Source organism: Hylobates moloch, unplaced genomic scaffold (assembly GCF_009828535.3).
Source record: "Hylobates moloch isolate HMO894 unplaced genomic scaffold, HMol_V3 SCAFFOLD_10, whole genome shotgun sequence".
Classification (NCBI taxonomy): domain Eukaryota; kingdom Metazoa; phylum Chordata; class Mammalia; order Primates; family Hylobatidae; genus Hylobates; species Hylobates moloch.
The window spans coordinates 7,822,723-7,846,309 of NW_026652285.1; the positions used below are offsets into that span (position 1 = coordinate 7,822,723).

General features: G+C 39.7%; 1 protein-coding gene across 5 annotated transcripts in view; it reads right to left on the reverse strand.

The window, feature by feature from the left end:
* The window catches only part of INTS2 (integrator complex subunit 2), a 79,541-nt gene that overhangs the window by 26,588 nt on the left and 29,366 nt on the right, over nucleotides 1–23,587 (reverse strand). For all 5 annotated transcript variants that reach the window (XM_058445812.1, XM_032162882.2, XM_032162883.2 and 2 more), the window contains exons 6-14: nucleotides 20,307–20,437; nucleotides 19,887–20,060; nucleotides 15,828–16,054; nucleotides 12,877–13,002; nucleotides 6,127–6,198; nucleotides 5,928–6,042; nucleotides 3,765–3,833; nucleotides 2,211–2,345; nucleotides 65–241 (exon numbers count right to left, since the gene is read on the reverse strand). In XM_058445812.1, coding sequence (XP_058301795.1) covers nucleotides 65–241; nucleotides 2,211–2,345; nucleotides 3,765–3,833; nucleotides 5,928–6,042; nucleotides 6,127–6,198; nucleotides 12,877–13,002; nucleotides 15,828–16,054; nucleotides 19,887–20,060; nucleotides 20,307–20,437 — 1,226 coding nt within the window. The remainder of the gene's footprint in view (nucleotides 1–64; nucleotides 242–2,210; nucleotides 2,346–3,764; nucleotides 3,834–5,927; nucleotides 6,043–6,126; nucleotides 6,199–12,876; nucleotides 13,003–15,827; nucleotides 16,055–19,886; nucleotides 20,061–20,306; nucleotides 20,438–23,587) is intronic.

The following is a 23,587-nucleotide window of genomic DNA, read 5'->3' on the forward strand; positions in this document are numbered from 1 at the left end:
AATATGGGATAAGAAGAACTAAAAGCAAAATAAGTTAATAGATATAAAAGAACCACTATTTTACCCCAATGACTCCTTGGAAAATATTGAGTATCTCCTGTTCTGTGACTGGCTGATTTGTGGCTTCTGGATTAGATTTCGACGCAGGAGTAAGTATAGAATTTATGTACACATCAATCAAAGGAAGTAATTGAGGATGAAGTGGAGTAGAGGTTTCACACAGCTGTCTATAAATCCAATCCTAAGAAAGAATGTTATAGACACTGAATTAATTGTGGCAAAAACCAAGCAAAATTATAAAAGTACATACAGTTTTACATGAATTATGAATCAGTAAAACTCACTATTAACTTTTGGCAGTTCCAAATGTATTATCTAGTATCATAACTGCCTTTGATTTTAAAGTATGAACTACCTTTATATCTGTATCATCTTAGGTGCACCTTCCACTAGAAGCTTGCCTTTTGGTTTAATCTATTCGTTTTTAAGCAGTGGGAAAAACATTTTAAGTCCCTACCATATCTGTATTTAGAGCACCATGTGTGTCATCATGGGAGAGCTCACATTAGATAGGAATTTGGAGAGAGACAGGTCCTTCCCAGCAAACCCTCAGATAGACTAAGAAAGTGTCTCTGACAAGCACTTACAGGAGACTATCACTTAACTATCGTTGGATGGAGGACATGTAAAATGTTGGGTGTGCATTTGAACTCTTAATTCTTAGCTATTTTACTTGCTAAAAATATAAAGCAGAAGATGAAATCTGGCTAGAAAATAATCTCACTAAATCACAAAAAACAAGGGACAATTAAAAGTGATATATCATGCACATATGATTCACTGTTCTTTGTAAATATCTGAAAAAGTTTCAGACTACTTTACCTCCTGGGTCTCAAGACCTTCTCTTTAGAGGGCCTTTTAACTGTTAGATATAGCCAACTAAGACAAATCAAAACATGTCAAAATTCTAAGTTAGGTGTGAGGTGTCCTTGTGACAAATCAACAAATACTAGTCATGGCAACTTTCCCAATTTGTTAAACAAAACCAGGCCCACTGCAGTGACTCACACCTGTAATCCCAACACTTTGGGACGCCGAAGTAGGAGAACTGCTTGAGACCAGGAGTTCAAGACCAGACCAGCCTGGGCAACATAGCGAGACCCTGTCTCTACAAAAAAACACTTTTTAAAGCTGGGTGTGAGGCCAGGCACGGTGGCTCATGCCTGTAAACCCAGCATTTTGGGAGGCCAAGGCGGGTGGATCACGTGAGGTCAGGAGTTTGAGACCAGCCTGGCCAACATGGTGAAACCCTGTCTCTACTAAAAATTTAAAAAAAAGGCAGAGTTGTAATACCAGTATCGAGGTGGGGGCAATCATTGAACCGGAGCACAGGTGCAGTGAGCCAGTAGACCATGAAAAGCCAGGAGTGGTGGCTCGCACCTGTAGTCCCAGCTACTTAGGAGGCTGTGGCAGGAGGACTGCTTGAGCCCAGGAGTTTGAGGTTACAGTGAGCTATGGCAGCCTGGGCGATAGAGTGAGACCCTGTCTTTAAAATAAAAAAAAATTAGAAAATGGCAGTTTCTAAGTTTTAATGAAATAGCCATGTGCCACTATTGAGAATTTAAATGGAGTATTATGCATTTCAAAAATCTTACATCGTTTTAAAAATCTGAAATTACTGTATTATAATTATATAATTATAATTACTATCCCTAATTACTATACTTACATAAATGACTAGTAACTTAGCTTAATACCACACATTTCCTACACAAAACCCACAATAAAGGCCTACAAACTGAAATACAACTGGGGAGAAAGCATTAATTTAGGTTGTTCTTTGAAATATAAATGTAGGCCAGGCACGGTGGCTCACGCCTGTAATCCCAGCACTTTGGGAGGTTGAGACGGGCGTATCACTTGAGGTCAGGAGTTCAACACCAGCCAGCCAACATGGTGAAACCCTGTCTCTACCAAAAACACAAAAATTAGCCGGGCATGGTGGCACACACCTGTAGTCCCAGCTACCTGGGAGGCTGAGGCAGGAGAATCACTTTAACCCAGGAGGCAGAGGTTACAGTGAGCCAAGACTGCACCACTGCACTCCAGCCTGGGTGACTGAGCAAGACTCCATCTCAAAAGAAAATATATATATATATAAAAATATAGGGGCATGCTTTTATTTGTTTGTTTTATTTGTAGGGGCATACTTTTATTGACACTTTGTGCTTGGTAAAGGAACGGCTCCTGAGAAGCTGGTAAATACAATGAATAGGCAAAAATCCAGTAATGTTGGCACTCAGGTTGCTGGTGACAGGGACCCGAACTGCATGAGCTGTGACAACCTAAAAGGGAAAAATAGTATTAGTAATACAATAGAACTAAATATATAATTACTTTGAAAGAGAGATTAGTAAGTAGACTGTCAACACCTAATACAAGTGTGGTCCCTAGAAATGAATGATGAAAATAAATTATTACATGTTTTAATTATCTTTGAATGCTGAGGAATTGTACCTTTAGGGATTTATATAATTCCCTAATTTTTTGTTTATAAACATAGATACATACACAGTGGTGTGATAAAGTAAAAAAATAACATAAAATTTTGAAGCATACAATCTGGGCTCAATGACTTTGAAGAAGTCATTTATCTTCTGAATCTTTTTCACATCTACAAAACAGGACACTGCCATACCTGCCTCAAAGCATTGTTATGGGGGGAAAATATTCTTTTTGGAAAAACATCATATGAACTATAAAGCACCACATAAATATAAACAGAAATATTTATTCTCAGTATGTCATGCATAGGCTCTAATTGTCTTTTAAAGACCCTCTTCAAAGTTGTCTTCCAATTAGTTCAAATTTAAAGACAAAAAATAACTTATGATTCTCCCACATGCTGTATGACTATTTGTAATTCAGGAGTATATGTGCATTTGCCTGTTGAGGGTGGGAGGGATAGTAAAATATAAAAATAAAGATATTAATAGCCATAAAACAACAACTGGCCGGGTGCAGTGGCTCACGCCTGTAACCCCAGCACTCTGGGAGGCTGAGGTGGGTGGATCACCTGAGGTCAGGAGTTCAAGACCAGCCTAGTCAACATGGTAAAACCCCCATCTCTACTAAAAATACAAAAATTAGCCAGGCATGGTGGTGGGCACCTCTAACCCTAGCTACTTGGGAGGCTGAGGCAGGAGAATTGCTCCAACCCAGGAGGCAGAGGTTGCAGTAAACTATGATCATACCACTGTATACTAGCCTGGGTGACAAGAGTGAGATAAAAAAAAAAAAAGAAATGAAAAAAATCCTTAGGCTTATCCACGGACAAAAGTGCTAAGGCTAAAGAAGAGCATGTTAAGTATAAGAAATTTAGACTCTAGCCTGTAATCTAGTTAGAAATGAATTTTACAGCCTAAAGGTTTAAACAGGACTTCATTTTATCTTTCTCCAGACACATTAAAACAATTGCCCCTTGGGATGCCCTACCAGCAACATCTAAGAGTATTCTCCTAAGTATCTACTCAAAGTCTCCAAAAATATATAAATTCAAAGGATGCTTTGGTATGTTATGACTAGTTTTAAAAGTGTATTTTAAATGGATTATTCTTTAAGAAAGTTTCAAAGATGAAATAAATCACCATGAGTTTAAAAAGAATAAAGACCATATTATTTTCTTAAGGTAAGAAACACAAGTTTTCTCCCAAAGAATATTGTAAAAGAAAGTCAAATAAGTACCTAAGAATAAAAAGAAATACCTGCTCAGTAAAAATTTCCTGTGTGAAGATCGTCTTCATCCTGCTCAAGGAGCTTGGCTTAATTACAATCTAAAATTACCAAAAGAATTCCAACAGCAGTAAAATGTATGAAACACAATTTATTCTAGGGAACCTATCTAAAATGGCTGTGATACACATAAATGTTCAAATGTTCAAGTACTCTACTCTGTTTTAGAAGTGGTTTCCCAAACCCAACATTAAAGTGTTAATACTCAGAAACAGAACCAATATAAAAAGCACTTAATAAATACTATTATTGCCATTTTCAGTCGGTTGGGAGAAACAGATTATTTACTACATGGAGCTGGGATAGCTGCCCCTCTGTGAGGCCAAGAGAAATATGTGTGTGTGTGTGTGTATGTGTGCATCTGTGTCTGTATCTACACATATATACACACATAAATATATGTATATATGTATATATATAGATAGACACACACTTTTTGCACATACACACCATACACCAAAAGAAACTCCAAGTAGATTAAAATGTTTAAATGTAAAACATGAAACCACCAAGAAAACTAGAAGAAAATATAAGTGACCACTTATATAAACCCAAGAAAGGAAAACATTTCTAAGCATAAGAGCAAAATAGAAAACACAAAAAGAACATTTACAGCCGGGTGCAGTGGTTCACGCCTGTAATCCCAGCACTTTGGGAGGCCAAGGTGGGCAGATCACAAGGTCAGGAGATCGAGACCATCCTGGCTAACACAGTGAAACCTCATCTCTACTAAAAATACAAAAATTAGCTGGGCGTGGCAGCATGCACCTGTAGTTCCAGCTGCTGGGGAGGCTGAGGCAGGAGAATGGCGTGAACCCGGGAGACGGAGCTTGCAGTGAGCCGAGATTGCGCCACTGCACTCCAGCCTGGGCGACAGAGCGAGAGTCCGTCTCAAAAAAAAAAAAAAAATTTAATATACTACATAAACATAATAATGATAATAATTTCCACACGGCAAAGTTAAATGGCAAAAAAGACTGGAAAAAGTCAATTATAACATACTGAACTCTCCACTTTTAAAGATACTATAAGATACGTCACTGATTTAATATTACAGTAGCTTTTCAAGAAAAAAGTAGGAGTTGGAACACTACCACTTTCATATTACATGTCAACTGTAAAATGAATCCCAATTTCAATATTGGGTAAAATATACTTCTTGAAATATATGAAGTAAGATGTATAAGGCATAATGACATATCTTTCCTTTTGCATCAGTGAAAGAAAAAAATAAAAGTCCCTACAGGAAAATTAGGATACTGATAAGCTTTTCGCAAAAGAAATAAACAAGCCAAAACACATAGATTTTAAATACTAAAGTTTCACTAGTAATCAAAGAAATTCAAACTAAGTGATACCACTGTTCATCAACCAAATTTGCAAAGATTAAAAAAAAATGGTAGTGCTCAGTCATGTTGAAAGTTTAGGAATATGGGAGTTCTTACTCACTAATGATAACAGTTAAACTGATACAATCTTTCTAAAAGATAATATGACAGTACTCATGAAATACCTTAACATAGTCATACCCTTTTCCTTAGCAATTACCTTCTAGAAATTTATCCTAAGAAAATGATCCAACAGGTGTATGAAGAGATACATGTGGGTGCCTATGTGTGTATTTACATAAACAAGGATATTCCTCTAGGCATTATACAGAAACTAGAAAATCTACATGGGAAATAATAAGGGACCTATTAAGAAGATCAAACAATGGACTATAAGACAATGCAGTCATTAAAAATTATACTGTATTATAATATTTATTGAGATGAGTAAATGCTCATCATATATTAGTTTTTTTAAATCACCAAATATGTACGTCACTTTAAAGAAAGAACAGACATCAGAATATTAATAGTAGTATACTAGGTATCTCTGAATCATGGAATTATAAGATATCTTTCCCTTTTCTGTGCTTTCCAAGGTTTTTGCATGAGTATTTATTATTTTAGTAAAGGTTTCAAAATGCATTTTTTTCTAAGTGCTCTTGATAAAACTTCTATTAAACAATTAAAATTACTTGTAATTGTAGTGTAAATAGAAAACAATCTATTTACACTACAACAAAATGTCCAGCTTAGAAACACCTTTTTTTTTTTTTTTTTTTTAGAAAGAAGTTAAAAGAAAATTACCTTCATCCCCAAAGTGGAACAGACCAAGTCAATGATAGCACTAAGCTGGTTGCTGTGAAAGTACATAGCCACCAATAATAACATCTCCCCAAAAGAAGCAGAGACGCCTGAAGTACTGTCAAAACAAAATAGGAAATATGAATTTTCCAAAGACAGAAGAAGAAAAGCTTTCTCAATTAACTAAATCAAATTATCTTACCTCTCAAAATACGCTTCTTCTTTTATCATCCAACTTAGCCACACCACCATCAGCTGCTCCTGTTCAGGTGTACTATATAAAATATACCAGAATGTCACTGGTTTAAATTAGATATACTAGTATATGAATAAAAAGCATTCTGAAGTTATTTTTGGTAGAAATTATTTTTCCTGCCCTATTTTCAAGTATCAAGTCAAATTAAAGGCTTGCTGAATTGGGCCATTAATTGTCATTGATGTATGAAGTAATTCTAGAGCTCAAGAATGAGGACCTTTGCTTTTTTTCATGGATCCCCTCTCAAAGTCTTAGTTACTGCCTTCACAGGTTGGAAAGAGTAGGCTTCCTCACATTCCTCAGAAAACAAAGGCCCCTTGGGATTAACCTGTTAAAACAACTACACAACAGCTGATACTTATTTCATATAGAAAAAAATCTAGTGTTAACACTTAAGCATCAAAATATCACAAACTGAGTGCCAAACAGTAATGAGCAGTCCATCTTCTGGAAAAATGAAATTTAATTTATAGAAATCTTATGAGTAGATCTCAAAGTTACAGAGAAACAAATGATCACTAATCATGGAAAAAAAGGCAGTCACAGGCTTACCAGATATGAAAAATGGCTATAAAAATATAATGACTTTTCTCTGAGACAATGTCTTGCTCTGTCACCCAGGCTGGAGTGCAGTGGAGCAATCATAGCTCACTATAGCCTCAACCACCCAAGCTCAAGTGATCCTCCCACCTCAGCCTCCCAAGTAGCTGGGACTACAGACATGTGCCACTGCATCCAGCTAATATTTTTTATTTTTAGTAGAGGGGAGGTCTCACTATGTTGCCCTGTCTGGTCTTGAACTCTTGAGCTCAAGTGATACTCCTGCCTAAGCCTCCCAAAGTGCTGGAATTACAGAGGTGAGCCACCATGCCTAGCCTAACAATGACTTTTTAAAGGGAATTCCTAAATTCTGAGATGGAGTTTCACTCTTCTTGCTCAGGCTGGAGTGCAGCAGCACAATCTCAGCTCACTGCAACCTCCGCCTCCCGAGTTCAAGTGATTCTCCTGCCTCAGCCTCCCGAATAGCTGGGATTACAGGCGTCTGCCACCACACCTGGCTAATTTTTCTACTTTTACTAGAGATGGGGTTTCACCCTCTTGGCCAGGTTGGTCTCGAACTCCTGATTTCAGGTGATTGACCTGTCTTGGCCTGCCAAAGTGCTGGGAATACAGGCCTGAGCCACCACACCCGGTCTAAATTTTAATTGAAAAGTACAAGCTGACATTGACTTGTGAAAATGTTTTCACCAATCTCTTTCCACTTCAGTGCAGTAAAAATAGATGCAACAAAAAGCAAATGTAAAGAATGCTTCTTCTATTACCAAAAGCTAAGAAAATAAAAAAGGTCATTCTCAACTATACCTAAACCATATAACAAATAATAAAGTGTTATGTAGTAGAAAGATTACAGCCTTTACAGCCTACCACATCTGAGTGAGAATCCCATCTCTGCTAATTACTGGTAGTGTGATCTTGAGGAAGAAACACAAATAATCCTTTTTTTCTTTTTCACTGTAGCTCTCAAATGTTAAGAACTTTTTTTTTGTTTTTGAGAAGAAGTTTTGCTCTTGTTGCCCAGGCTGGAGTGCAATGACACAATCTTGGCTCACTGCAACCTCCGCCTCCCCGATTCAAGAGATTCTCCTGCCTCAGCCTCCCGAGCAGCTGGGATTACAGGTGCCCACCACCACACCCAGCTAATTTTTTATATTTTTAGTAGAGACGGGGTTTCACCATGTTGGCCAGGCTGGTCTCAAACTCATGACCTTGAGGTGATCCACCCACCTTGGCCTCCCAAAGTGCTGGAATTACAGGCATGAGCCACTGTGCCTGGCCTATCTTAAGGACTTTTAAGTATCTTTCGAAACATTAGTTCTTCTATCTATAAGATATGGACAAAAATACCTTATAAGGCTGGGCACAGTGGCTCTTGCCTGCAATCCCAGCAATTTGGGAGGACAAGACAGGAGGATCACTTGAGCCCAGCAGTTCAAGACCAGCCTGAGCAACAAAGTGAGATCCCATCTCTACGAAAAAAATTTAAAAATTAGACAGGCATGGTGGCGCATGTTTGTAGTCCCAGCTACACAGGAGGCTGAGATGGGAGGATCTCTTGAGCCCAAGAGGCCAAGGCTGAGGCAAACTCTGATTGTGCCACTGGACTCCAGCCTGCAAAACAAAGCAAGATCCTATCTAAAAAAAAAAAAAAAAAAAAAATACCCTATAAGAGTAATGAGGATTTGAGATAATGTTTAGAAAGTACTTCAAGTAAAAAGAAAAGAAAAGAATTCATGTACCTAATTTTACACCATCCTGAAACCATTAAAGCTACATTAAAGGGATTTTCTTAAAAGGCATAAACGCATAAGATATTGAGGAGGGACAACACCACAAAATACTGGAAGCTAGAGAACATATAGATAAGTGGAAATGGACTTAGCAGACCTGAGGAAGCAAAATGCTAAACTGGTAGAAGAGAAAACCCATCCATTTTATACCATGGAATTCCCAAAGGGCTCAGGCTACTCCAGGCAGTTCCAGGACTAAGAGTGAAGACAGACTAAAATTAGGACGTTGACATTCTATATAAGTAGTAGACCTCCAAATCACCTCCTGAATTCTGCACAACTAGAAGAATACCCTTCCCTCAGCAGACAGGAGACTGGAGATTTATTGTCTGGAGGTGGTGAAATCATGCGTCTGAATTAAGGGACAACCAGGTATATCTGGAGCACCATTCTGAAAGTAGGAGAATTAAGTAAATGATTATACTGCAGGCTGATATCTACCAGCCCTTAACCCTCACTCTTTAACTTTGTTTATGGGTTTCTGTATAGGCCTTCCCTCTCCAGGCCAGACAATAATCTTTAGAACTCTGATCAGCCCAAGAGTTTCCCAAAGACCTACTTATGCATTAGAGGTTCTAATATGCTTTTTCATTTCCTAGTCTTAAATATGAACAATCGGCCAGGTGTGGTGGCTCACACCTGTAATCCCAGCACTTTGGGAGGCCAAGGCAGGCAGATCACCTGAGGTCAGCAGTTCAAGACCAGCCTGACCAACATGGAGAAACTCCATCTCCACTAAAAATACAAAACTTAGCTGGGGGTGGTGGCGCATGCCTATAATCCCAGCTACTCGGGAGGCTGACACAGGAGAATCACTTGACCCGGGAGGCAGAGGTTGAGAGATCACACCATTGAGAGAGAGCCGAGATCACACCATTGCACCATGGGCAACAAGAGCGAAACTCCGTCTCAAAAATGATATATATATATATGAACAATAAATATTGGCTGGGTATGGTGGCTCACACCTGTAGTTACAGCACTCTGGGAGGCAAAGGCTGGAGGATCACCTTAGGCCAGGAGTTCAAAATCAGCCTGGGCAACAAAAGTGAGACCCCATCCCTACAAAAAACTTTTAAAAATAAGCCAGGTGTGGTGGCCCACACTGGCCACTTGGGAGGCTGAGGTGGGAGGATCTGTTGACCCCAGAAGTTCAAAGCTGCAATGAGTTATGACTGTACCACTGCGTTTGCCCTGAGCAACAGAGCCATCTCTAAATAAATAAATAGAAATTTAAAAATAATAATAAACATTAAGTATCTAGAAAAGCTTCTAACTTTAAAAACAGAGACCAAAAAAAGGCAGGGAAAAAAAAGCAACTTAGAGAAAAGAAGCAATACAAATAATAAAATCTCTTTAAAATCAGTATGACTAATATCAAAGAAATTATGCTATAATGAACCAATAAACACTATAAAGAAGAAACATTCAGAGAGCCAAAAAAGCGCTCTTAGAAATTAAAGACTGAACAGGAATTGAAGATAAAGTTAAAGACAAATCCTAAAAGGCAGAATGCTTTTTTTTTTTTTGAGATGCAGTCTCGCTCTGTAGCCCAGGCTGGAGTGCAGCGGCGCAATCTCTGCTCACTGCAAGCTTTGCCTCCCAGGTTCACACCATTCTCCTGCCTCAGCCTACAGGACTACAGGCACCTGTCACCATGCCCGGCTACTTTTTTTTTAGTATAGACGGGGTTTCACTGTGTTAGCCAGGATGGTCTCCATTTCCCGACCTCAGGTGATCCGCCTGCCTCAGCCTCCCAAAGTGCTGGGATTACAGGCATGAGCCAGTGTGCCTGGCCATTTTGCTTCTTCAGAATGGGTATGTGTGAAGTAAATTCTTTTTGAGACTGGGTATTTCTGAAAATATCTTTGTCCTACTTTGACATCTGATTGATAGTTTGATGGGGTATGGAATTCTAAGTTGGAAAAAACTTCCTTTCAGGACTTTGAAGGTGTTGCTTCATTGTCTTCTAACTTCCAGTGTTGTTAGGAAGTCTGACATTCTGATTCCTGGTCCTTTGTGTGGCCTATATGTTTTTAATATGGAAACTTGTAGGATTAGTTTTTTATCTCTAGGGTTTTGAAATTTCTGGATGATATGCCTTAGTCTGAGTCTCTTTTTGACTATTGTCCTAGGCATTCAGTAAGCCCTTTGAACCTGGAAACTCATGTCCCTCAGTTCTAGGAAATTTTCCTGAATTAATTTGTTGGTAATGTTTTCTTCTTGGGTGTTCTCTGTCTAAAACCTCCTTTTATTTGGAATTGGACTTTTTGAAATGATTGTCGTATTTTCTTATCCTTTCTTCTTTTCCTTCCCCTCATCTTGTTCTACTTTTTAGAAAACAGCTTTATTGAGATGTAATACACATACCGTAAGATTTACCCAAAGTGTACAATTGAGTGGTTTTTAGTGTATATACAGAGTTATGCAACCACCAACACAACAGAATTTTAGAACCTGTTCAGCAATCTAAAAATAACTTGCTCATTCTAAGACCAGGTGCAGTGGCTCACACCTGTAAACCCAGTGGTTTGAGAGGCTGAGGTGGGAGGACTGTTTCTGGCCATGAGTTTCAGACTAGCCTGGGCAACACAGCGAGACACTGTCTCTTAAAAAAAAAAAAAAATTCTCCAGGGGTAGTGGAACGTGCCTTAGTCCCAGCTATTTGGGAGGTTCAAGCAGAAGGATCACTTGAACCCAGGAGTTCAAGGTTACAGTGAGCTATGATTGTGCCATAGCACTAAAGCCTGGGTCAAAGAGCTTAAAAAAAAAAAAAAAAAACAGAGGCTGGGCACGGTGGCTTACGCCTGTAATCCCAGCACTTTGGGAGGCCGAGGCAGGTGGATCACGAGGTCAGGAGATCGAGACCATCGTGGCTAACATGGCGAAACCCTGTCTCTACTAAAAATACAAAAATTAGCCAGGCATGGTGGTGGGCGCCTGTAGTCCCAGCTACTCGGGAAGCTGACGCAGGAGAACGGTGTGAACCTGGGAGGCGGAGCTTGCAGTGAGCCAAGATATCGCACCACTGAGCTCCAGCCTGGGAAACAGAGCCAGACTCCATCTCGGAAAGAAAAAAAAAAAAAGAAAGGATAGGTTTTCTTTTTAATTTTTTTTTTTAAACAAAGACAGGAGTCGCACTATGTTGCCCCGGCTGGCCTTGAACTCATCGCCTCAAGCAATCCTCCCGCCTCAACCTCCCGAGTAGCTGGGACTACAGGTGTGAGCCACCACACCTGGCTAAGATGATGATATGAGATATACAAAACAGGAGATCCAACAAAGGAGAGATGAAGCAAGTCTCCAAAATGATGGTGAAGGTCAATCCCAGGATGAGAGCTTTGTACTACCAGGTATAGTTGGTAACCATTCCAGACCAAAATGCTCCTGAAGAAATCTCCTCAAGAAGATGAAACTCACAGACTGTCTAATGAGTCAAAACATCTGGAGGGAAGATTTAGGCTGGCAGAAGAGTTTGAGGTTACATGAATGGTACATACAACACCAAGAAAGTTAAAAGCAAAAAACAAAAACACAGGATAAATATTAATCCAAAAGAAACCAAGTTTTACAAGGAAGTAAAAAATAATTATATACTGCATGGTTGAGTTCTTAGTAGTGCTTACATAATCATAACAACTATATATTGATCTAATCTAAATTATAACCATACTAGGAGAATGAGAGGATAGGAAGGACATGTATGGATGTGCTTAGGACAGGGAGAAAAAAGACAGAGAACTAATTTCTCATCTTTCATACTGGGAACTCAATAAAAAATACCTAAAAGCAAGAATCAAAAAAAAATAACAAACATATTATTACAGATGTAGCAGTAAAACACAAAATAAACAGCTAAAAGAATTGAAAGACACTGCCTCTAAGAAAGGTGAAATAGGAAGGAGAGAAGCAAGGAAGGACTGCTATTTGCCTTAACAAATCCTGAAGAACTATTTTGACTTCTTTAAACAATGTACATATATAAGATAAATAAAATGAATCAGATGCTACTGATACCCTTATTTTAAAAAAATACAAATAAGCTGGGCCAGTGGCATACACCTGTAGTCCCAGCTACTTGGGAGGCTGAGTCAGGAGGATTACTTGAGGCCAGGAGTTCAAGGCTGCACTATGCTATGATCATACCCATGAACAGCCACTGTACTCCAGCCTGGGCAACAAAGCTAGACCCCTTCTCTTAAAAATTTAAAAAAAAAAAAAAAAAAAAACTACAACTGTCCATACCTAGACCAGCTTTTGTGGAAAGCTCTGATCTAATGCTATACAATTTTATTGAGTAAATAAAAGTAAACCTTGAGAAAATGGAGCAACTTATATAGTTAGGTACCTGACAAGTGTAGAAAAGGCCAGTAGCATACAAAAGGAAAGCGAAACAAAGCGAACCCCAGCTGGCGTAGCAGGAGGACGGCTCGTCATCAACTGCAATAATTGCTCAGCTTCTTCTTCAGTTGGTCTAAAAAGGAATACATCATTAGGCTTTATATTTTTAGTTGGAAAGAAGAAGAAAAAGTGAATTTTTAACCTTTTAGTTACAAATTTTAAACTTTATAATGATACCTTGCTATTTATAAAATCTTTAACATCTCAAGTTGTCAAATGCAAAACTGTTGAGAAATTACAACTATAGTGTTTTACTGTGGACACAAATACAGGCAGGTCCTCCCTTTGCCCTGTAGTGTGAGACCATAAAAATGACCATGCAAGCTGAAATCATGCAACACGATCTTAATAATGAATGGTGAAAAGTATGGTTGTACTGTAGCCTTTAAAATTTTTGTCAAAACATTAAAAGCTCTGTTGATTATAATGCACAAGGAATTTTTTTTTTTTTTTTTTTGAGACAAGGTCTTGCTCCGTCGCCCAGGCTGCAGTATAGTGGCGGGATCAGAGCTCACTTCAGCTTTGACCTTCCAGGCTCAGGTAATCCTCCTACCTCAGTCCTCATGTAGCTAGGACCACAGGTGTGTGCCACCGTGCCCAGCTTATTTTTTTTAGTAGAGACAGGGTTTTGCCATGTTCCTCAGGCTGGTCTCAGACTCCTGGGCTCAAAAAATCCACCTCCCTTGGTCTCCTAAAATGCTGGGATTACAGGTGTGAGTCACTGTACCCAGACAGGAATTTTTTTTAAATGGTAAAACTAATATTTTTACAGTACTCTAAATGAAAATATTAGAAACATTGGGAATTAAACTGTTTTCTTTCTTTTTTTTCAGACAGAGTCTCGCCCTGTTGCCCAGGCTGGAATGCAGTGGCACAATCTCAGCTCACTGCAACCTCTACCTCCTGAGTTCCAGCAATTCTCCTGCCTCAAACTCCTGAGTAGCTGGGACTACAGGCACACGCCACCATTCCCAGCTAATTTTTGTATTTTTAGTAGAGAGAGGGTTTCACCATCTTGAACAGGTTGGCCTCGAACTGACCTCACTGATCCGCAAGCCTCAGCCTCCCAGAGTGCTCGGATTACAGGTGTGAGCCACCATGCCCGGCCTTAAAGTTTATTTCTTCGTAAAGACTTTATCAAGAGTAGTTTAAACAGCCTTTGCCTCCTTCTTTTTTTTATGTTTTTTGTTTTTGTAGAGATGGAGTTTCACTCTTATTGCCCAGGCCGGACTGCAATGGTGCAATCTCAGCTCACTACAACCTCCACCTCCTGGGTTCAAGTGATTCTCCTGCCTCAGCCTCCCAAGTAGCTGGGATTACAGGCATGTGCCACCACAGCCAGCTAATTTTGTAGTTTTAGTAGAGACAGGGTTTCTCCATGTTGGTCAGGCTGGTCTCAAACTCCCAACCTCAGGTGATCTGTCTGCCTTGGCCCCCCAAAGTGCTGGGATTACAGGCGTGAGCCACCGCGCCTGGCCTATGCTTTTATCTTTATTGGCCAACTGCCTCTTCCAATTATCTGTTTTTGGAATATAATGTTCCAAAAACTGTTTCCATGTTTTGGAACATGAGTTTATTACGGAGAGAAAGGAAGCAATACAGGTTGAGTAACCCCAATCCAAAAAATCTAAAATCTGAAATGCCCCCAAACTCCAAAACATTCTGAGTGCCAATATGAGGTAATGAGCTCAAAGGAAATGCTCACTGGAGCATTAAGGATTTTGAATTTCTGAATTAGGGATGCTAAATCGGTAAATATAATATAAACATTCCAAAATCTGAAAAGTTCTAAAATCCCAAACACTTCTGGTCTCAAGCATTTCAGATAAGGGATATTCAACTTTTACAACTACCTCCTCTGCTATATGTACATGAATTAAATAACAGGTGTGCAGTAAGCAGCCACCGACAGACTTTGAAAGAAGTGAGGCCGTTGGTCACTAATCATGATGTACATCTGTTATTTACTTAGTGATATGTGGCCTGAGGAGCTCACAAACTCTATACAATTATTTGGTTAATGTATCATGGCAACTGAAATGTCAACTGTGTTGAGAGACCAGCATTATTTAAATAAACTGGCGTAACTGAAACTCATGCGTATTGGAGACATGCAAATGAGGACTGTATGTACAATTATTAAGAACATTATTCAAAAGGATTTTGTATGGTGACCAAGAAACATTGTACTGGCCAGGCACAGTGGCTCATGCCTGTAATCCCAGCACTTTGGGAGGCTGAGGCAGGCGGAACACCTGAGGTAAGGAGTTCGAGACAAGCCTGGCCAACATGGTGAAACCCCGTCTCTACTAAAAAATACAAAAAAAAAAAAAAAAATTAGCTGGGTGTGGTGAGGCAGGAGAATCGCTTGAATCCGGGAGGCAGAGGTTACAGTGAGCCGAGATCACGCCACTGCACTCCAGCCTGGGCGACAGATGGAGATTCCATCTCAAAAAAAAAAAAAAAGAAAACACTGTACTTATTAATCACATCATATTAATTTTAAACAATTATTTATGATATCAGCTGTAAATGGAAACAAAGGAGAGATTTACTTCAACTAGTCAATGGTAAAAGATCACTCACAGATCATTCACTATAGTTTTGTCAAGCTGTGTTGAAATCACAGGTTTCTTTAAACTGTGATTGGAAATTGATAAACTGCTCTGGCTCCTCCCATATTTATATAGTTCTGTTTACAATCAGAATAAAATAGATGAATACATCTCTGCTAGGAATTCGTGGCCTCAGGATTTCATTCTTCTTACAGGCCAGCCCACTACCTGAGTCCAACGGAAAACTTTAATCCTCTGAATAAAAGGCCTTTGGCTCACTTTCTTGAGAATAGAAACAAGAAGGTAAAATGACAAAAAGGTAAAATATCAAAATATTGAATACTTGAGTCCAGCGATCCCCATCAAAGCACAGTACAGACGTAAGAGTGCACTGGCTTTCACAACATGCTCTTCTTTCAGCCCCGAATACACAGACACATTGGGCTCCATGTCCACATCAGCTTCTTCCACAATTCGGGTGCTTCTTACTGTGGGAAGAATACCCATCAACTCCAGAAGAAGCTGCCTTCTCATCTGCCAAAGGACAGAACTGCTGGTCTCTCTTTTTCTCTGAAAGAAATATGGATCACAAAAGGAAGAAAGCATGAAGCATTTACTAAGCTAAAAGTGAGCTAAAACACAGCTCCCCACTTAAACACTTTCAACTTGGCCTATTTGAAGAGATTGTCGTGACTACAGAATCTCATTTTAACCAATCAAGCAAACTCAAAATCCACTAGTTTGTCTGAAGAATGAATATTCACCATAATCTGGATTGGTTGCAGAGGAAAAACTAAATCAGTGACAATTTGAATTGTGGAATATTATTTAAATAGTACTTTCAAATACATAAGGACTAACAAAGTGATACGTGGTATAGGAGAAAATGCTCAGATTTTGAAGACCCAAGTTCTTGGGGTTTAAATGCCAGCTCTACTATTAGACGATTATATACCTTTAGGTACATTGGTTAGCCTCTCTGAACCCCAATTTCCTTTATGACAAGGAAATATTTTATCAACAATATTTACCTTATAGAACTCCTTTAATTAAGACTTTACAATTCTTGGCCTGATGCAGTGGTTCACGCCTGTAATCCCAGCACTTTGGGAGGCCAAGGCGGGCAGATCACTTGAGGTCAGGAGTTCGAGACCAGCCTGGTCAACATGGTGAAACCCCATCTCTACTAAATATATAAAAATTAGCTGGGTGTGGTGGCGCATGCCTGTAATCCCAGCTACTTGGGAGGCTGAAGCACAAGAATTGCTTGAACCCAGGAGGTGGAGGTTACAATGAGTCAAGATCGCACCACTGCACTCCAGCCTGGGCAACAGAGTGATACTGTCTCAAAAAAAACAAAAGAGTTTACAATTCTATAACCTCTACAGTTCTTCAGGCAGGGACAACATCTTAGTCATCTCTCGCTCTGCACAGTCTAACATTGTGCCTAACATACAGCAAGCACTCAAAGTCTGTTAAGTAGACGAATGAACAAAGATAATACATGTATGAAAGCAGTTCTAAACTATACAGGGCTAGGCAAATGTTAATTATTATCTTTTGAGTGTCTGTAAGTAAAATAAGATAGACCTGCTTTAATGATAACAGTAAGTTCAAAGAATAAAGGTTTATTGCATACAAAGGACAACTACAAACAAGATGAGCATGCCAAGTGCTTAATGCAGTACCTGACATATATGAAGCATCCAATAAATAAATGTTAACTTTGTTTTAAAAAGCAGAGCTTAAAATCAGTTTTCAAACGGGCTATAAAGTAGAACTTGAATATTTTAAAAAACTGTGATTCAGTAGCTTAAAAAATAGACTACAGGATCTAAGCAGTATACATGTTGTCTAGCTAAGTGACCTCAACAAGTTAAATCGCAATCTGCATTAACTCCTTCATAGGAACTCTATTCACATAGTTAATATAAATTAGTTTTTGAAAAATTAAAATATTTTGCAAGTTAATAACTGCTGCAAAATACATATGCATAAGCAGGTGAATGTATAAAATAAAATGTGGTATGTACATACAATGGAATATTGTTTTTCTTTTTTTTGAGACCGAGTCGTGCTCTGTCACCAGGCTGGAGTGCAGTGGCGTGATCTCGGCTCACTGCAACCTCTGCCTCCCACGTTCAAGCGATTCTCCTGCTTCAGCCTCCAGAGTAGCTGGGACTACAGGCACGCACATCATGCCCAGCTAATTTCTGTATTTTTAGTAGAGACAGGGTTTCACCATGTTGGTCAGGATGGTCTCACTCTCTTGACCTTGCGATCCACCCGCCTCAGCCTCCCAAAGTGCTGGGATTACAGGCGTAAGCCACCACACCCAGCCCTTACTTTTTATTTTTATAGATTTAGGGGGTACAAGTGCAGTTTTGTTACACGAATCTATTGCATAGAAGTCTAGGCTGTTGGTGTAGCCATCACCCTGATAGTATACCCTGTACCCAATATAGGTAACTTTTCAACCCTCACCCCCTTCCCACCCTCCCATCGTTTGGAGTCTATGATGTGTATTATCCCACTCGCTTATGGCCATGCGTACACATGATTAACACCCACTCATAAGTGAGAATATGCAATATTTGACTTTGTTTCTCTGTTATTTCACTTAAGATAATGGCCTCCAGTTCCATCCATGTTACTGTCAGACATTATTTTATTCTTTTTTATGGTTTAGTTGTATTCCATGGTGTGTATGTGTGTGTGTATACATATATACGTGTGTGTGTGGGGGGGGGGGATATATATATATATATCACATTTTCTTTAAGCAACCATCCGTTGACAGACGCTTAGGTTGATTCCATAACATTGCTACTGTGAATAGTGGTGCAATAAACATACAAGTGTAGGTACATTTTTTATATAATGATTTCTCTACCCAGCAGTAGGATTGCTGGACAGAATTGTAGTTCTACTCTAAGTTCACAATGGAATATTATTCAGCCTTTAAAAAGGAAATCCTGACACATATTACAACATAGATGAACATTGAAAACATTATGCTAAGTGAAATAAGCAAGATACAAAAGGAGAAATACTATGTAATTCCATTTACTTGAGGTAGCCAGAAAGGGTAAATTCATAGAGACAGAAAGTTGAATAGAGGTTATCAGAGGATGGGATGATAGGGGGAATGGGGAGTTATTTAATGGGTATAGAGTTTCTGTTTGGGGTGATGAAAAAGTTCTGGAAATGGGCCAGGCCCGGTGGTGGCTCATGCCTGTAATCCCAGTACTTTGGGAGGCCCAGGTGGGTGGATCACCTGAGGTCAGGAGTTCTAGACCAGCCTGACCAACATGGTGAAACCCAGTCTCTACTCAAAATAAAAGCAGCCAAGCGTGGTGGTGGGCGCCTGTAATCCCAACTACTCAGGAGGCTGGGGCAGGAGAATCCTCGAACCCAGGAGGTAGAGCTTGCAGTGAGCCAAGATGGCGCCACTGCACTCCAGCCTGGGCGACAGAGTGAGACTCCGTCTCAAAAACAAAAAAAAAAAGAAACGAAGAGTGATAATGGTTGCACACTGTAAATATACTTAATGCCACTGAATTATATACTTAAAAATGATTAAACAGCAAAATTTTACATATATTTTACCATAATAAAAACATATATACATATATGTATTAAAATTTAAAAATATAATAACTTATTTCAGTGACCTAATGCACCAGTTCTCATGAGTCTGGCCCATAACCCTGGAGATATATTCTTTCAGGGGGTCCGGAAAGGTGTTAATAATACTCAAGACATTATCTGTCTTTTTCTTTCTCATTCACTCACAAGGGAACAGTGCAGTTTCCAAAGGCTTCTATCAAGCCAGACATTGAAGATATTTGAAAAAAATATAATAAAATAAAACTATCATTCTTCTCATTAAATTTTGTTTGGGAAAACACAGTTAGTTTTCATTTAAAATATGTTATGTTCCCATTTAATAGGGTTATTGTTGTTTGGTTTTGGGTTTTTTTAGAGATGAGGTCTCGCTATGTTGCCCAGGCTAAAGTACAGTCGCTATTCACAGGCGCAATTATCACACACTATACCCTAGAACCCCCTGGCTCAAGCAATCTTCCTGCTTCAGCCTCCTAAGTAGCTGGGACTATAGGCACATGCCAACACACCAGCTGTTCCTATTTTTAAAAGAACTAAATAAATATTTCAAATATTTAAGTGTTAATTTCTAATATGGTAAGTATCAACAGAAAAAAGTCACATAAACAAAAGCTCTTTGGTATCCTTAGTGATTTTTTTAAATATAAGGAGGTCCCTGAAACTAGAAAGTATGAGAACCACTTGTCTAATGACATCATTCAAAAAATGTTTCCTTCTCTTTTAGCAGCTGCTAAAGTATTCTGATCCTTAGACTATACAGATATTTAACCCTCACCTGCTGTCCATTTCGGATAAAAGTTCCAAACCAAGTCCGGACTTTCGCATTTGTTCCAAGAAGCAAACCACTTACAAAACAAACCAAGTCACTCACTCCATCCTCACAAGCTTCATTTTTAGTATGATCCAATGTCAAAGCCACACCAAGGCCTGGCAAGTGACATTCTTCCACCTAGCACAGAAAAGAAAACAAACTGAATTCAGTATCATAAGCAAAAAGGGCAAGGATGCTTCCAAATCTAAAGTATCTAAAGTTTAGAGGAAGAAATCCTACAAAACATAAAAACCCAGAGAGGAAGGTAACATATTCAATATATAAATAAAATTCCCAACCTCTACAGGACTCTAAAACCATCTTGAGAAGAGTTCTTGGACCTAATATAAAGGCCTTTGTCTAATAAAACACAGGATCACTTACCACCATGCCTCGGACCTTAAGGGCCTGAGAAGGATTCATTTTACACAAGAAGCGTAAGGCATCTGTCCTGCGCCTTCCTCCAAGACTTTCTTCATCTTGTCGTTCTCCATTTTTTATCAGGCCCCTACAAACTAATATGATAGAAACCATCTTCTTCAGCCTTCAGAATTAATTGTTTATGAAGATTTGACACGACAGAAGAAAAGGATCAGGGTATTTGAAAGCACAACAACAGAAATTGGCCAAAATGAAGCAAAAAATGAAAAGAGACTTAAAAAAGAATAGTAAACTCTGGGACAATATTACACATTCAAACACACTTGCAATTACGGTCCCAGAGAAACAAAGAAAGTACAAGACAAAAATACATCTGAGGGCCAAGGGCAGTGGCTCACACCTGTAATCCCAGAACTCTGGGAGGCCAAGGTTGGGGCGGGGGGGGGGGGGGGCGCCTGAAGTCAGGAGTTCGAGACTAGCCTGGCCAACACGGTGAAACCCCATCTCTACTAAAAATACAAAAATTAGCTGGGCACGGTGGCGGGCACCTGTAATCCGAGCTACTCAGAAGGCTGAGGCAGGAGAATCGCTTGAACCAGGAGGTGGAGGTTGCAGTGAGCCGAGATCGCATCATTACACTCCAGCCTGGGGTGACAAGAGCGAAACTCCGTCTCCAATAAATAAATTAATTAATTAATTTGAAGAAGTTTTCCCAAGTTAAATGAAAACTCTAACCCAGTTCAATGAGCCCTAAGTGGGACAAATGCAAAGAAAATCATACCAAGAAACATCATACATCAACTTTCTGAAACCAGTAATAAAAAGAAAATCTTAAAAGTAACCAGGGCCGGGCGCAGTGGCTCACGCCTGTAATCCCAGCACTTTGAGAGGCTAAGGTGGGTGGATCACGAGGTCAAGAGCTGGAGACCAGGCTGGCCAATATGGTGAAACCCTGTCTCTACTAAAAATATAAAAATTAGCTGGGCGTGGTAAGGCGCACCTATAGTCCCAGCTGCTCAGGAGGCTGAGGCAGGAGAATCGCTTGAACCCGGGAGGTGGAAGTTGCGGTGAGCCAAGATCACACCACTGCACTTCAGCCTGGGTGACACAGCAAGACTCTATCTCCAAAAAAGAGAAAAAGTAACTAGAGCAGAGGATGGGCGCATCACCTGAGGTCAGGAGTTCAAGATCAGCCTAGCCAACATAGTGAAACCCCGTCTCTATTAAAAATACAAAAATTAGCCAGGCATGGGGGCACATGCCTAAAGTCCCAGCTACCCAGAAGGCTGAGGCAGGAGAATTGCTTTAACCCCAGGGGAGGTGGAGGTTGCAGTGAGCCAAGCTCATGCCACTGCACTCCAGCCTGGGCGACAGAGCAAGACTCCGTCTCCCAAAAAAAAAAAAAAAAGGAGCCAGAAGAAACTAAAAAAAAAAAAAAAAGTAGCTAGAGGGAAAAAGAAACTTTAAAGAAGAACAAAGATAAAATTTACTGCAGAAAAGAGAATGACATCTTTGTTTTTTGTTTTCTTTTTTCCTAGAGATGGGATTTTGCTTTCTTGCTTTGCCACCAAACTAGTCTCAAACTCCTGGCTTCAAACAATCCTCCTGTTTTGGCCTCCCAAAGTGCTGGGATTACAGGTGTGAGCCACACACCCAGCCAGAATGACATCTTTAAATAGCTAAAAGATTATGTCAACCTAAAATTTTATACCCTTTGAAAATATATTTTTCCAGACCAAAAAAGCTGGTAAAATTTGTTGCCAACAAACCCACCCTACAAAAAAATAAGGGAAATTCTTCAAGTTAAGGGGAAATTATATCAGATGGAAATATGGAACTACAGAAAGGAATTAAGAGCACCAAAAATGGTAAATATGTGGATAAATGGTATTTTCCTCTATATTTTTAGTCTTTAAAATATAATTAACTGTTTAAAACAAAAGTAATAACAATTTGCTCTAAGGTTTATAATTCATGTAAAAGTAAAGTGACAACAATGGCACAAAGTACAAGAGGAAAAAGAAAATAAATAGAAAACAAATAACAAGAGGATTTAAACCTAACCACTATAATAATCACATTTAAATGGTCTATGTATACAGTCTAAACACTCCAATTAAAAGACAGAGACTGCCACTAGATTAAAAAAATCAAGCCCGAATTATACCTGTCCACAAGAAATCGACCTTAAGATATGGACAGATTAAAGAGATGAAGAAATATATACACCATGGAAAAACTAATTATAACAAAGATGACATGGCTGTATTATTCAGACAAAGTAGACTTGAAAAGAAGGAATATTATCAGCAATAAAGAAGTCTATTTTGTCACGCCTGTAATCCCAGCACTTTGGGAGGTTGAGGCAGGCGGACCACTTTAGCCCAGGAGTCTCAGACCAGCATGGGTAACACGGTGAAACCCCATATCCACAAAAATACAAAAAATTAGCTAGGCACACCAGGTGCAGTAGCTCACACCTGTAATCCCAGCACTTTGGGAGGCCGAGGAGGGTGCATCACGAGGTCAGGAGATCCAGACCATCCTGGCTAACACGGTAAAACCCCGTCTCTACTAAAAATACAAAAAAATTAGCCGGGCGTGGTGGCAGGCGCCTGTAGTCCCAGCTACTCGGGAGGCTGAGGCGGGAGAATGGCGTGAACCCAGGAGGCGGAGCTTGCAGTGAGCCGAGATTGTGCCACTGCATTCCAACCTGGGCGACAGAGCGAGACTCCGTCTTGTGTAGACGCCTGTTGTCATGGGAGCCTCACTCAAAAGAGGGAGAGGAAAAGATCATTTTGGGAGTCAATTGCATAAAAAAGTGGCTCATGCCTGCAATCCCAGCACTTGGAAGGCCAAGGCGGACAGATCACTTGAGGTCAGGAGTTCAAGACCAGCCTGGCCAACATGGTGAAACTCCGTCTCTACTAAAAATACAAAATTTAGCCGGGCGCGGTGGCTCACGCCTATAATCCCAGCACTTTGGGAGGCCAAGGCAGGCGGTTCACAAGGTCAGGAGATCAAGACCATTCTTGCTAACACAGTGAAACCCCATCTCTACTAAAAACACAAAAAATTAGCCAGGTGTGGTAGCGGGCGCCTGTAGTCTCAGCTACTCGGGAGGCTGAGGCAGGAGAATCGCTTGAATCCAGGAGGCAGACGTTGCAGTGAGCCGAGATCACTCCACTGCACTCCAGCCTGGGTGACAGAGTGAGACTCCGTCTCAAAAAAATAAATAAATAAATAAATAAGCTGGGCGTGGTCGCCCATGCCTGTAATCCCAT